At 56.8% G+C, this 14,924-nt stretch overlaps 2 protein-coding genes across 3 annotated transcripts in view; one reads left to right on the top strand and one right to left on the bottom strand.

Annotated features, from left to right (window-relative positions):
• SYN3 (synapsin III) overlaps positions 1–14,924 on the top strand; it is a 357,165-nt gene that overhangs the window by 110,294 nt on the left and 231,947 nt on the right. The window lies entirely within an intron of this gene.
• TIMP3 (TIMP metallopeptidase inhibitor 3) overlaps positions 1–14,924 on the bottom strand; it is a 54,036-nt gene that overhangs the window by 7,143 nt on the left and 31,969 nt on the right. Inside the window, exon 2 of the mRNA XM_008144701.3 lies at positions 5,351–5,433. Within this exon, the coding sequence (XP_008142923.1) occupies positions 5,351–5,433 (83 nt within the window). The remainder of the gene's footprint in view (positions 1–5,350; positions 5,434–14,924) is intronic.

Raw genomic sequence — 14,924 nt, 5'->3', positions numbered from 1 at the left:
GTCCGGATCAGTCATTGCAACTCTGTGCCTGGGAGCTGCTGGGAGTGGGCTGGGCCCCGAGGCGCTGCCCCATCCCACAATCCCTCCAGTGCTCAGCGCACACAGGCCTTGGATGCTGGTGGTGTCCGGGCGGATCCCAAGGGTTTACAGTGAGACAGTGCCTCTCCGTGGGCTCCTGGCATGCGCTATTCATTCACTTGTGGTAATTAATAAAAAGCCAGCCATCATCTCATTGGTGTCTCATCGGAGTGCCTCCCATTTGGTCTCATGGGCTATTTGTTTTCCCTCCTTGTCTTCTCTTAAGTGGCGGGCAGCCGGCGGGATAGGTGGTCACCAGGAGCTCTGCCATAAGAAGGGGTCTGTGGGCGGGACAGAGCTGGGGAGCCCTGCCTTCCGGAGGGGGGCGCTCTGGTAACTGTGTGCAACCAGCCGTGCAGATGGGTCTCATTCACCTGGCCTCCCTTCCTAGCCCTCTCCTCCCTGAGACAGCCGCCGGGGAAGACGCAGCCAGGTGCTTCGCGAAGTGCTGTCCGCATGCGGTGTTCCGTTATGCCGTGTGGAGCAGGGCCCCCCACTTCCTCAGGGCTAGATGGCGCCTCTCCGGCTTTAGCGGGAACCATGGCCTTTTGTGCCCAACGCCTTCTCCCTTCGGGGTGGAGGATCCCTGAGTGTTGGGCCAATCTTTCCACTCAGGCCTCGCTCTAGGTCTGTCTTTCAGGCCTCGTCTATCGGAGCCTCAGTTCATTCCGTGTGGGCCTTTCCCCTTTATCTCCTCTCTGCTTTGTGGTGAGAACCGGCCCCTGCTTAGAGGCCCGTGACTTCGCTACTTGACCCCTCAAACCCAGCCTGGCTTCGCCCCTGCTCTGGAATTTGCAGGAGCCTCATGTGAACACGGCTCTAGCACCCGCCCACGGTCAGACTCTAATGCGTCCCAAGTGATCGCGTCTGACAAACTCAGTGCTGCCTGGTGGGGTCTGCTCTGAAGATAACAGTATGGTAAATGTATCGTAACGGCGTGTTTTACTCATTCTGTTGTCTTTTCTTTATACTAGTCCTATCTTGCCCTACACATTGATCCTAAAGGGTCCTTAGATCTGCAGTCATAGAGACCCAGGATTGGCTTGACAAATTTAGGAGGGTTACAATAAGCTTATCATGTCCAGACGTCAGAGAAGTGCAGGATCAGAACTGAAAAGGATGCTAAAGGTAACCTAACCTAGCCAGCGCCGTGGAGGAATAATGGTAAACCTGGGTTTCTGTGTGAGCCACGTGGAAAGCGACTCAGTTTCTTCATCTGTGAAATGGGGCAAAGCACTTACTGCATAAGATGCTTTTGAGAATTAAGTGACTTAGAATAGCACCCAGCGCACAACATTCAGCAGAAGTCGCTTAAAACCGGGTACACTAAAATTCATAAGGAGCTTTCCCCGCGTGGTCCTCTTCCCACGTGTCTTTGCCCACCCTCCTCTCTTAGTGCCCAGGGTTAGAGCTGGCGTGGAACTTCGGGTGTAAGCAGGTTGTTCTTTCTCTCCCCCAGCTGTACTGAGGCGGAGGTGACAAAGAGACAGGCTGTGTATGTAAGGTGTACAGTGTGCTGTGTTGATATATGTGTACCTGGTGCAGTGATGACCACAGTCCAGCTAGTTAGCACATCCGTCCCCTCCTAGCGTTCCTTCTGTGTGTGAGACAGCACTGAGTTCTACTCTCAGCAAACCCACAGTATACAGCCTGCACTGGGAGCCAGAGTCCCCCTGCCGGGCCTCAGCTCCCCAGCATTCTTTCATCCCGCGTAGCTGAAACTTTGTACCCATTTCCCCCACCTCCCAGCCACCAGGGATCGCCATTCTACTCTCTGCTTCTACAAGTTTGACTTCTTTAGATCCCACATAAGAGTGAGATGGTGCAGTATCTCTTTCTCGGTCTGGCTTATTTGACTTAGCATGCCTTCCAGGTTCATCCTGTTGCCACACGTGACGAGATGTCCTTTTTTAAAGCTGAATGCTATTCCATTGTGTGTGTGTGTGTGTGTGTGTGTGTGTGTGTGTCTGATTCTACAAGGCCCTGGGCTCCCACCTCGGTAGTATCTACACAAGGTTGCAAGCAGTCCGCTTCCCTTGGGATGAAGGGACACAGTGTGAGGAAGACATTTCTGCATCTGAGGGCATCTGTCAGTATTTCTCTGGTGCCCACGGAAGACCGCTGTGATGCACGCGGCTTTCACCACAAGCTCCTTTACAGACCGAGCAACTGAGTTTGCAGCTAGTGCCCGACTGGGACCAGGCGCCTGGCCTTTCTCTCGCAGCCTGCTGTCTGGCCGGGGAGGCAGAGCCTGAGATTGGAGCCGGTCCCTGCACACGGCTAATGGGACCCAGACCACGAAGAGCCCCAGGCAGAAGGAGGAAGAGACGCTGTGTGCGGGGGCGGGGGTGTCAGAGGCTTCCAGCCGGAGCTTCAAAGGCGAGACCCTGCTATTGCTCATCCCATCAGACAAACCGCCAAAGGAAGGAAGCCCCCGGGGCCAAGCATTCCAGTTGCCCAGCGGATCTGTCTATCCCGCCAGAGTCAGGACCGGCACAGCTCACGACCGGCGGGCCTCCCCATGGGACCGGCTGGGACATAATGTCCCCACGTGCTGTGCCTGCAGCTGGCCTGAGAGCATGTCTCTATGGCACAAACGGCAGACTGCTTTCTCATGGTCCTGATAGGAGAGGCGGTCCCCACAGATTACAGCGGCCACTTCTGGAAACTTCCACCTTTGCACCGCAGCCCCGTGGCTCAGCTCCCGCTAATCTCCAAGTCTGGGTTTGCAATGAGCTCCCTCAACATTCTAACAGGCCCCCCCCCTCTCCCCCCCTCCCCACCATGCACCGTGGGTCTCTGCACACTCGAGATGTGTCCGAGAGGCCATCCGGAGGCTCTGGAGTGAGCATATGGGAGAGGGTCTGCCTGCCTTTCAGCTGGGTGAAAAGGGTTTTTGTTTGGGGAGAAGGTGTGTGTGTGTGTGTGGGGGGGGGGGCCTCTGAGAATGAAGAGAGAGGCCCCACAGGGTGACCTGACTTCTCAGGTTCTCCAAGTTCCCGCAGGCCTGCTTTAAGGGAGCCCTTGCTCCCCCAGTCTCTGGGTAGATGCTAATCCGCTAGAATAAAGCGCCCAGGGACCCGTGCCAAAGCCCAGGCAGGCCGGCCGCCCGGCCTCTCCCCCTTCCCTCCCACAAAGATGTTTTTGTTACACTCTTCGCAGGATGTTGCAAGTCAAGAGTTTACACTGCTGCAGGGCAAACCCGCAAACTCCGGTGAACCTCTCTGTTCCCTGGGGGACTGGGTACAAACGGGGTGGGGGGGCCCCCAGAGTGGGCGGGCACGATGCACCCTGCTGCTGACCCATCCTCTCGGGCAGGAGAGTTGGGGGGTCATGTAAAGAACACACGGACTGGGAAGGAATCCTGACACCTCAGCGTGGGGACCCGAACTGCTTTTCATCAACGCCTGCCCCTGAGTCAATCGTTTCCCCTTGGCATCCCCTCAGAAGTAAAGGAGCCCCTTGATGCCCTGATGCCCAGCACCCGGTGAGGAGCCTGGGCGGACGCTGGCGAATGGACCGCAGAGGACCAGCGTCCTGGGGGTGGGAGTGGGTGGCTCTGAAGCTGATGGGCGAGCCAATGTTATTTGGCCTCCAAACACCTCCACCCACACACACACACACCCCCGCCAGTGGCTGGTCTGACACCACAGAGGAGAAATAGGACATCTGCCCACAGGAAGGGCCCCTGGCCGTGTGTCCAGGCCCTGAAGGAAGGAGGGAAGCTGGGCAAGCCTAGGAGCCACGGCCTCCCACTCTCTCCTGGCACAGAGAGTCTCCGTGTGCAGGAGCAGCCGGGCAGGCAGGGGATGCGCTCCCAAACCTCCGCCCTGTCTGACCTGCCTTGGCTCAGTGCCCGCGCCAGGAGCTGCGCAGTGGGTTTCTGGGTTGTTGTTGCTCTTCGTGGTCCCCCCTCCGCCCACTGTTCTCTCTCTCTGGCCGTCGGAAGACATAAGCGGGTCCCATGACCGCGCTCAGGCAGCCAAGGGCAGCCGGCCAGGCCTGACTCTGGACGTTACATAACCAGGAGGCTGTGGGTGTTTCCAAGTCAAAGCAGCAGGTTCTACCCACTTGAGAGTGAGGCCCGCAGGTCTGCCTCGGGGACGGGTGGGTGCCTCCGGGGCTGTGCACCCGCCCTAGCTGCTGGGGATGCAGATGTGAGCAAGGAGTCAAGGGGCTGGCAGTTCCCGGGGACCTGAGTGCACCCATCCTGAACTTCTGATTCGTCACCCTGTGTCTTTTCTCCCCGCCGGCCTGCAGTTCCTAAATGCAGGAGCCCTGTTTTTTCCCAGGGGCCTCCACGGCTCCAGGCCTACAACGCTGCCCACAGGGAGGTGCTTACAGAGGTGGGGGAGGTGCTTACAGAGGTGGGGGATGGGCCAGCTGCCACATTACCCAGCACCTGAAGCAGCTCCTGTTTGGAAGGAACGTGGCCAGTGTCCCAGCATCTGGAAATGCCTCAGCCATAGGGCTCTTCGGGGCACGGAGCCCACCCCGCGCCGTTAACACAGGGCAAACCCAGGCCCAGGCGAGGGAGGGTTCCAAGGTCAGCGAGCTCCTCAGGAATGGAGTTGAGGCCAGGAAGCGGGTTCCCTAGACTTGGCATCGGATGCTCTTTTCCTTAAGGCGGCTCCTTAGCGTGCGCACAGTGGGACCACGCTCAGGACTACGCTTAGCTGTATGAATAAGCCCAGCAGACGATGCTAACTAGCCGGGACGCAAGAAGACAAGGAAGACTGGGAAAATAGGTCAGAGGGCGCAGTTCCTGTCTCCCGATGAGGTTTCTGTGACCAGCACCAGGTCAATGTAAAGCTTTGAGGAGTAAACCTAAGTGGCAACGTCCGTGGCTGCACAGACCTGTGGGCCTTGTTGAAATGCAAAGTCGGGGCTTGAAAGAGCCGTAAGGCAGTCTGTTCCAACCCCCTCATTGTACAGATGGGGAGACCGAGGCCCAGGGACGGGTCCCAGTGAGCTGGCCAAGGTCTCATGGTTACCAGGTAACGAGGCTGTCTGCTGTCTGGATCCAAAGCCCAGCCTAAGAGGGACCCCACCTGCGCGCGCTCTGGGATGAAGCAGCTACCATCCCCGCCCGCCTTTCCACCCATCCCTTCCTGCTGCCTCAGCAACACGCTCTCCAGCCAGGTGGAAGGGCTGGGGCTGGGGCTGGGGCTCAGACACTGAGCGAACACACACCACCCTGCCCCCACAGGCCAGGCCGCTTCTGGCAGAACCAACCCAGAAAGCCTCCTGAAGCCGGGCTGCTGTCACTCACCTTCATCTGCTTAATGGTGTAGATCAGCGTGCCGTAGGGCCCCTCCTTCACCAGCTTCTTCCCCACCACTCTGGCCCGGATCACTGCAGAGAGAGGCAAGACGAGACAGGGAGGAGGTTAGGGAGGCCTGGACCACATCATACACCACATCTCGGGTGCCCATCCAGCCCCCAGGGGGCCTGGCATTGCTTTCTTACCGTTGAGCCAACTGGAATAGGCAACTGTGTGTATCAGAGCAAGAATTCAGATGAGGGACACTGGGCGTGGGGCGGGGGGCAGGGAAGGCAGTTCTCACTCAGGTTAATCACTCCAGTGTTCAGAGCCGCCACCCGGGAAATTCTACCCCCAAGGAGTCTCTGGACTCTGTTTCACCACAATCCGAAATCTACTAGTACTTCGCATGTCAGAGCTTCCTGCCCTCCCTCCGTTGCCCATCCGACATCGAATGGCCTCCCAGAGTTACTCTCTTTCTACCAGGACCTCTTCCTGAGCCTCTTTTGGGGTTCTCCCTTTGTATGTGTAAATTCACCGTGTCCTGCAGGTCCGCAGGGCTGCCATGCACCCCAGCCTCCCCTCCTGCCCCAGTCAGCATCTCGATGGGATCCTGGGTCCCCGGCACTCAGAAGGCCATGGGGTGCAGTGGCCTGTCCCTCATGAGGGTGTGGTGGGGGGCAGTGCTGGGGAGTGTGGGCTCAGGAGCCCACTGAGCTGCTCCCACCCCAGCTCTGCTCTGCACGGCTGGTAGGACTGTGGGCCAGTGACTTTGTTTCTGGCCTCCAGTTTCCTCCTCTAACGAAACCAGGACACCAGGGGCACCAGTGTCCTGAAGAGAAGGGATCAGGCATGGCACCGTGTCCTGGCTGTGGTGTACGTAACATGCATGTTACTTTCACCATGATTATCAGCATTGCCCAAAACAGAATGAATGGACTGACCACGAAAGGATTGTTTCCAGAAAAACAGCTCCCATTTATTGCACACCTACTATGCACAATAGTACATCTCAATTCTTCTCACAACCACCTGACAAGGAGGGAGGTGTTAGCATCCACATTACATGGATGAGGAAACAGACAGAGAAGTGAAGCCACTTCCTCTTTCTGATTGTAAAGAGGGTGTAACTCCATCCATGTCAGGGAATTGGAATGAGGATTAAACAAAAGATCCTATGAAATGTCTTACTCTCGCGTCTGGGAGAAAGAAGGTGGCGCTCAATCAATATTGCGTGACTATGAACACGAAAATAATCAGACAGAACCAGGGTGACAATACTGGGAACAGAAGAGAGGGGTCGACTTTGAGATCACATAAGAAGCTGGGCGTTCTCTTTTTTACTTTTTGTGAAAAAGAAGCTAGTCTTAAACTGGCGCGGGGGGATGGGGGCTGCCACAGGACACAGTCTGCATCAAGGGGGTCTAGATGCTAAGACCTTGACCAGAATGGAATGGATTTTGCATGTATAGCAGCTACGCTTTGAATCACAAATTAAACACACACACACACACACACACACACACACACACACACCCTGGTAGCTCCGTTATCCTTCCCCATTTGGGATGTCCCACCATCTTTCTCAACTCACCCCCTCTAATCTCATAAAAATGTATGCCATCACCCATTAGGAGAACAAACGTTGCCCATCCGTTCACACGATGAACATGGATTTCTCTGTATTTCCTGGGAACCAGTTCCCTCATCCCAGGTGGATTCTGTCCTGTCCCTTCCCAAATGAACTCGGATCCTGCTTTCCCAGTCACATGTAAAGTCCGGACTTGGATGAATCAATGGCCCCTCCAGCCCTTCTTGCCAGGGATGGCAGCACACGGAGCCCATTGGCAAAGTGAGCCACTGAGCGTAGGCGGCTCGACTGGGGAGGCGGCGAGCGGCTGTTTCCAAGTCTGCTGTAGAAACGAGAGGTTGGCAGGACCCCAGGCTGGGCTCCCCCAAGATCCTGCCTGCACCTCTGCGTCCAACTTCACGGCAGCATCCTCGGCAGGGAGCCATCGTCCCAGAGGCCGGGACGGTGTCCTCCACACGGACTCCCACAGGCAGGTTGTAACAGCTGAACTGCTGGAGCAGAAAGCACAGCTGCCAGGACTTTCCTATGGGCTCTTCCTGCATTCACTTGGCTCCCTCTTCTCCTGCTTCATCCACACAGAAGGTAAACCAGGGAGCGAGTCTTCGCCTGGGGCGGGGGATATAGCAGAAGTCCTTTAAATAGCAACAGCTACTTTTCCTGGCTCCAGAATGGCTTGGCTTCATTTGGACACAGCGTGTCATCAGCAGACCTGTCCCGTAAGGCTGGGTACCTCCTTCCTCACCCCGAAATGGCCTGAGCCTGGGACCTTTTCACCGGATACCAGTTCAGTGACAAGAGCGCGTTTTGTAGTCAGGAAGCCACATCTGAGTTTGAGTTGCACCCTTACCGGGTGGCCTCAGGCAGACCCCGTGTCCCCAGAGTTCTTTCCTCCTAAATCGGTCTGATTATCTTGGCCCAGGGCCCCTCCCGTGGCTCACAGGTGATGTGCTTATTACCAAAGGAGCAGAAAGACGGCAGAGATGGCATTGAGGAGCCTGGGCCCCGGAGCCTGACTGCCCGGGTTCACATCCCAGCCCTGGCACTGTGTGACCTCAGGGGAACGGCTAAACCTTTCTGTGCCTTCGTCTCCTAACCTCTAAAATGGGCATGATGGCAGCAGCACCTCGTCAAGTTGCTGTGAGGGTTATGAACAAGCACTGAGAACCGTGGTGGCCCAGCCCAAGCCACACGTGTCTCCCGTCCCTGTTGTTAACATTGCCACCACTACCGTGACTCCGACCGTCACTCGTCCATCCGGGGCACCTTCGGGCTCCCAGCATGCCCTGTGAGCTGCAGCCTGGGGGTTCATCCCAGGATGGGAAGAAAGGCAAGCCCATCAGAATACTGTGGCCTTGCACAGTGTCAGGGAGAGATGGGGGGCGGGGGGCACTCATGACTGATCCGAACACAAGTGCCTGGAGCACCCACTTTTCCACAGACAGCTGTCCCCTCTCATCACCGCGTGTCACCCAAGTGCAGACTGCCAGGGCCAACCGAGATCCCAGGGTCATAGTCCAGTGTTTTCCTTACAACAACAAAGCTGCACTGACGTTCAACAACATTCTGCCTCCTAAATAGGCTCGCAAAGTCCTTCCAAAGTCAAGTCTCTGGCCAACTCCAGACCCGCCTGTTTGGTCTGTGAATTTAATGTCTTTATTTGCTTCAGTTTCTCCTCTGCAGTTAAGCTGTGTGCTATTTTGTACGTTCCTCTTTGGCAGCAGGCATGCTGCTCCCAAGGCATTTGCTGGCCTGGGGGCCACGGTGGGCAGGGGAGGTGCGGGCGGGTCACGGTGCTCCAACAACAGACGTTTCCCGACTGGGAGCTGGCGGCACTCGGGCGTTCCCGCCACCTTGATGTGGCGGCTGGAAGCCAGCTTTATAGAGGGGCGGGCTGACACCGGGGTTTTCTTTATTCTCCCTCATGCTGGAGAGGGGCCCACACTGTCCACACAGTGTCCTCCAGCAGCTACACCAACATGGGTGTGAGCCGGGTTGGTATCCAGGGAACTGGGTTGGGTGCTGGGAGGATGACAATAAGAAATCGAAGCCCCTTTTCCTGCCTCCACAGAGCACAGTCCAGTGGGAAGACCGGGTTTAAAAGCTCCTGCTAGGGGGCTGATGGCCAAGGTGCCGAGCACTAGTCGGAGGAGGGGGTGAGGTGCAGCTTGAACCTCAGCCTCGGAGCCTCTCATGCTCCGGGGAGGGAATCTGGGCTCCTGGGGGAATGGAGCTCAAAAGCAAACGCAGTAAAGAGCTTTTTAACTTGAAAGTGGTGAGAAGAACCTGGCCAGGCTGTGTGTGCTTGTGTGAAAAGATACCTGTAACCCTGAAGCTAAAGCAGATGGCACACTGTCGTGTTGCGGATGGTGATTCCCTGTAGATTCTTAAATGTGCTGGTCGGAGGAAGACAGCAGGGACCTGAAAGAGGAAGGAAGGGTGCCTGCAACCCAGCTCCGCTAATGGTCACTTCCTGTTTGTTTCCCTGTCATCGTCCTCGCAGGGTGGCAAAGGACGGGTCCTTTCTGAGGCCAGATGCTCATGGCAAAGGTGATAAGCAGGAGACCCCACAGCTGTGCAGGGAGGCCCACAGCCCACCTGGCTCAGCCGTGGAGCATGTCCCTGGCCCTCTGCACCCTGCGTGTCAGTCTGTCCTCCGAGGGCAGGCCGGGCGCCCCTGCTCCTCAGCTGCCCACCTGCTGGTTAGCCTCTGCTCCGTGCATTTCATTGCAGCGCATCAGTAAGTCTAGAGGAGAGGGAAGGAGCTACAGCTACCGCTTCTCAAGCCCCTCTATGCACCAGGCAGTACGAACATGTCATCTCACTTGTCCTCACGGTAACCCTATGAGGTCGCTATTACTGTCCCCGTTTTCCAACGGTGCCAAAGAGGATCAGGTATCTGAGGGCGGTGTTGCATCCCAAGGGGGAAAAAACATCGGCGGGTCCCCCAGGAAAGTGGACTCCTTAAAAACCTGATTTTCATGGGACTCGTACTGATGGCAAAAGAGGTCATCATTTTCCGGCACCTCCCCACCCCCACTGTCACTCTGCTAAGGATTAGAAAGGAGGACTGGTTTCTAGGAGGAAGGACCCCTGATATGCCCCCAATGATCCCCACATCCTCTTGACCACCCCACCACCCTCTCCCAGTCTCTCTCTCTCTCTCTCTCTCTCTCTCTCTGTCTTTCTCACACACACACACCCTCTATTAGTAATGAGGATCGACAAGTAATCAGCATTAGCAATATAACAGAACTAGAGGCCCGATGCACGAAATTCGTGCTGGCTACTGGCACCGGCTTCCCTCTGGCACCCGGGACCCAGGCTTCCCTCGCAGCCCCGGCTTCGTCCGTCCGGAAGGTCTTCTGGAAGGATATCTGGTCTAATTAGCATGTTACGCTTTTATTATTATAGATATCATCTGTTTAGCTCACGATGTTCCCCCTCAAGGCTCCCATGGAGGCAAAAACAACAACTCAGACACCACAAAACCCGACGCTCCTAAGGCTTCTCCCAGCGCTCGAGTCTGAGGTCAGACGGATGGGTTAGAGGAGACAGTGTGTCTGTGACAAGGCGCTTTGTAACCCGGAAGCGAGAGCAGGTGGCGGGCTGTCATGTCACTGATGGCGATTTCCTGCAGATTCTTAAAGGTGCTGATCGGAGGAAGACAGAGGGACTGGACATCGTTCCTCATCCCCTGAGGGCTTATCTCCACCTTCCCAGACCCTTCCCAGGGTCCTTCTCAGTGATCTGCTGCCTCTTCGGTGGCGTCTGTGCTTAAGCAAAGAGCCTTGGGAATGAAGAGGGGCCTGAGAGGCTGCCCAGCGGGGTCTCTTGGTCCCCAGCCTGTTGCTCACCACAACCCCAAACCCCTCCACAAAGACTCAGAACTTAAAAGATCAGCACAGGAGGCAGCCAGTCGATGTTTCTCTCACACATGGATGTTCCTCTGTCTAAAGCATACTAGTATCTTTGGGTGAGGATGAAAAAAAAAAAAAAAAAAAGGTCAGCTCACGAAAAGCCCTGGAGACGTGGCTGTGATACACGTGAGTGAACAGGCACAGAGCATGCGGGACCCGGGTGAAGTCCCTGCCCTGTCACTGTGCCCTTGTGCAGGTCACTTCCCATCCCAGTTCATCAGGTGGGAGCGATGTGAACCCACCCCAAAGGGTTCCTGGGCTGACCTAAGCGCCTTGCCCGCCTCCACCGACGCAGCGTCATCAAGGTCAGCCGGGACCTTCGTGGTGCTCAGCCTGGTCAGCAGTGGGTCCCCTCATCCTCCTCTTCTCACTCACATCCAGCCCGTGGCTTTCACACCATCCGTACAACTGGCGAGCAGCAGCCCACGTCTCTACACCGTCCAACCCAGCGCTCCCGTGACCTTAATCCATATATCCAAGGGTCGACACCTCATCTGCATTTACCCCGGGAAGTTTAGCCAAACTCAGCCCACCCCAAACTGAGATGGCCCTCCAAGATGGCCCTCCCCCACACCTGGGCCTCCCGTCCCCTTCCCCATCTCAGGAGACGGCAGCTGCTTCACTCTAGCACCCAGCCTCCTCACCACTCCTCCATCACCCCAGCACACCCCAGGGCCTTTGCCCTCCCAGTCCCCCTGGTGGGACCCACTTCCTGGAGTAGCCACATGGCTCCCTCCCTCTACTGTTTCAAATATCACCTGGTCAGGGGGCCTCCCCTGGTCCCCCCACGCCCCTCAGACGGGCCTTGCTGTGACGGTCCATGGCACTCACACTATCTGACATATTATCTATCCACGTGTTTGTTCATCGATCGGCTCCCCCACTAGAATGGGCAGGTTCTCTGTGGTACTAACTGCTATAGCCAGGCTGGCACAGAGCAGGCCCCTAATGTGCATGTGATGAATAGGAAGCTAAAAGCGCCACACACGGAGGATGATTGAAAAAAAAAAAAAAAAGATACGTAGCTCCCCTGGGTAACCTCCGGCGGATGACCACGTCTTTCTGAGCCGTACTCCATCAGAAGGGGTTGGTGGGCCCTCGCCGGTTTAGCTCAGTAGATAAAGCGGACCAAAGAGTCCTGGGTTTGATTCCAGTTAAGGGCATGTACCTGGTCGGGACCCGTGCAGGAGGCAACTAATCGGTGTGTTTCTCTCACATCGGTGTTTGTCTCTCCCTCTCTCTTCCACTCGTTCTAAAAATCAATGGGAATATATCCTCGGGTGAGGATTTTAAAAAGAAGAAGAAGAAGAAGGGGGTTTGGTGGCTGTTCTCAGCTCCTAGGGTCAGATAACCGTCTGGTCGGCATTCGTGTATTGAGCGTTGTGCTGGGCTCGCAGGGAGAGGGAGCTGCATGAGCCCCGAGGAGCCTGGGAGCCAGAGTTTAGAGGGACGGGCGAGGAGACAGGGGGATGGCACCCAGGGACGGCAACAGGGCATCAGGAGCAATCACAGAGGCCCGGGACGGCACAAAGAGGGGGGCCGTCTGCGGGAGAGGAGGGGTGTCGGGAGCTCCCTGGAGGTGACAGCGGACCTGGAAAGAGACTCCGCTTGCTTCGTCTGTATCCAGAGGAAGGAGAAGCCTGGGTCCGGCCTGGGGAAGGGGCCCGGGAAAGCAGCTGGGGGTCAGGCAGAATGGCCCGGCTCCCAGCAGAGCCAGGACAGACGCCCGCCTCTCCGGGCAGATGGCCGGGGAGAAGGGAGGCATGTGGGGCAGGGCAGCCGGGTGGGGACAGACGGCTCCTCCGAGAAGTCTCGCAAATAGGCTCCTCCTGACCCTACCCCGACCCCTGACAGCCCTTGGCTCTTGTCGGTTTCAAAGGCCCTTCTGGATGTCAGAGCCGAGGCCCCACAGCTCAGAGGCGCCCCCAGTCCAGATGGGGAGGCTCCAGTTCAAAGCCTGTCCTGACGAACTCTTTCCGCTAAGTAGAAATATTAATCTCGGTTTTATTTAAGCAGGGGATTTTTGGCAAGAAATGAACCCCTGCGGCTAAAAATAAACCCAAACACACACACACACACACACACACACACACACACACACACACACACTCAGAAAAACCTGGGAGCTGCAAATCATTTCAACCCAAGTTTCCATCACAGGGAAAGCTATTAAAACCGGGAGGATATTGAAACCTCCCTCTGCCCGGAGACCCTTGTTCTCAGGGCCCGCCTTGTGCGCTGGGGTCCCCCAGGCAAGCTGTCCTGGGGGTGCCCTGTGCCGGGCCTCCCGACGAAAAGCAAGGAGGGGCTTGTGGGGGCTCCCTGCTCCCCCCCACCCCTACCCCTCGTAAGCGCTGTGGGTCTGTGCTGGAGCAGCCCGGGGGGGGCCCCTGTTTTGTATGAAAAGAAGGGGCCCACAGAGGGCAGTAGAGGGAACACGGGTCCAGAAAGGTCAAGTTGCCGGGAACGTAGAGATGAGCCAGAAGGAACACAAGCACCACCAACCTCTCACTCCTGCGGGCCTGTTGTAAGAGGCGACCTCGATTTCCAGCTATTAAAGGACTGGATTGAAGCGTCACCCCCCCACCCCCTCCCAGGCATATGCCCAGACTTGGGCTTGATAGACTTCATTTGCAGTCGAATCACTTCTAAAGCCATCCACCCTCGACTTCTTCCTGTGGCCACGGCCAGCGGGGGAGGGAGAGAGGGGTCATTTGGCCCCAAACAGGGCGAAGTCCCGGAACTGGCTGGTTCTTGGATTCAGGGCTGACGTACCTGGGAGGAGGACCATCTGAGATGGGAGATGGTGTTTCCGTGACCGGGTCTCCCAGAGGCCAGTGAAGCAGCTGCCCCAAAGCACAAGGGGTGGGAAGGGTGACCCTCCCATAGCCCCGCTCATTCTCCCGGAACAAATGGAGCCACAGCCCCACTCCCACCCCCACCCCCACCCCCAAGCATCCCTCGGTTTCACGGCATCTACGGGATTATTCTGAAGAGCTCGGCGATGTTTACACGGCTCTCCAAAGCTGGGCCCCACCTCACGTCCTAGCACTCCAAAGCCTCCAGCACCCCCCTGGCATCCCCAACTCCACTGCACTGACCTGTCCTGTGATGCCCCTTGTCTCCGTGAGAATGACTTGATCCCCAGGCGTCTAAGACCCCCGCAGCTGAAATGCCACCTCCTCCGGGAAGCCTGCCTGGCCCAGCCGCACTCGTTCCTCTTGTCTTCTGCTCAGCTTCCTCTCTTTGTGCACATGTTCTACCTCAGGGATTAGTTCCTTGGCACTCACTGGCCTGAGTTACTAGGGGAAAGGGACAGCATCTGGGATTCCAGCACCTGGCACAGTGCCTAGAATCTGGCAGGGTTCTCAAAACGTTTGTTGAATGAATAAAGGAACGAAGCTCCAGGAAGGACTCAAAGGTAACGCGATAAAGGAAGACAGAGATGGTTTCATGTGTAGGCTCTTGGAGTGTTAGTTCCTAAGGGTGACCCAGAAAAGAAGAGGGGGCAGGTAACAGTGTGATCTGAGAAGCTGAAAGGGGGCCCCAACCCCCAAATACTAAAGATTCACATCCAAAGGGAAGCGAGTCACAGGGTCCTGTTATGGGAGGTCCCAGTTAACATGTCTCTGTGAAGGGGCAGCACCAAACTCCGCCCACAGGCGAGAAACCCAAGGCTCGGCCTCATTATGGAGGTCCGGGTACAACCATCGCCTCGCCCGCCCTCCCCTCCTCCCACCTCCCCCTCCTCAGGAGGAGGAGAGGGAGATAGAAACATCAATGATGAGAGAGGATCATTGATCGGCTGCCTCCTGTACACCCGCTACTGGGCATCAAGCCCACAACCCAGGCATGTGCCCTTGACTGGAATAGAACCTGGGACCCCTCAGTCCACAGGCCGATGCTCTATCCACTGAGCCAAACCATCGAGGGCTGTAGGTGGGGACTTGCTCCAGCACCTGACAGTGTTATTTCTCAGGTGGGTTTCCAGCCTCCGAGGGCAGTGAAGAAGGCGTCACTCTGTCCCTCCCCTCAGCCTTTAGGATAGCACGTGCCCAAAGCACCGAGAAGCCCC

Source organism: Eptesicus fuscus, chromosome 7 (genome assembly GCF_027574615.1).
Source record: "Eptesicus fuscus isolate TK198812 chromosome 7, DD_ASM_mEF_20220401, whole genome shotgun sequence".
Lineage (NCBI taxonomy): Eukaryota > Metazoa > Chordata > Mammalia > Chiroptera > Vespertilionidae > Eptesicus > Eptesicus fuscus.
Note: the sequence above shows the minus strand (reverse complement) of the source record. Positions and strands in the feature narration are given on the sequence as shown.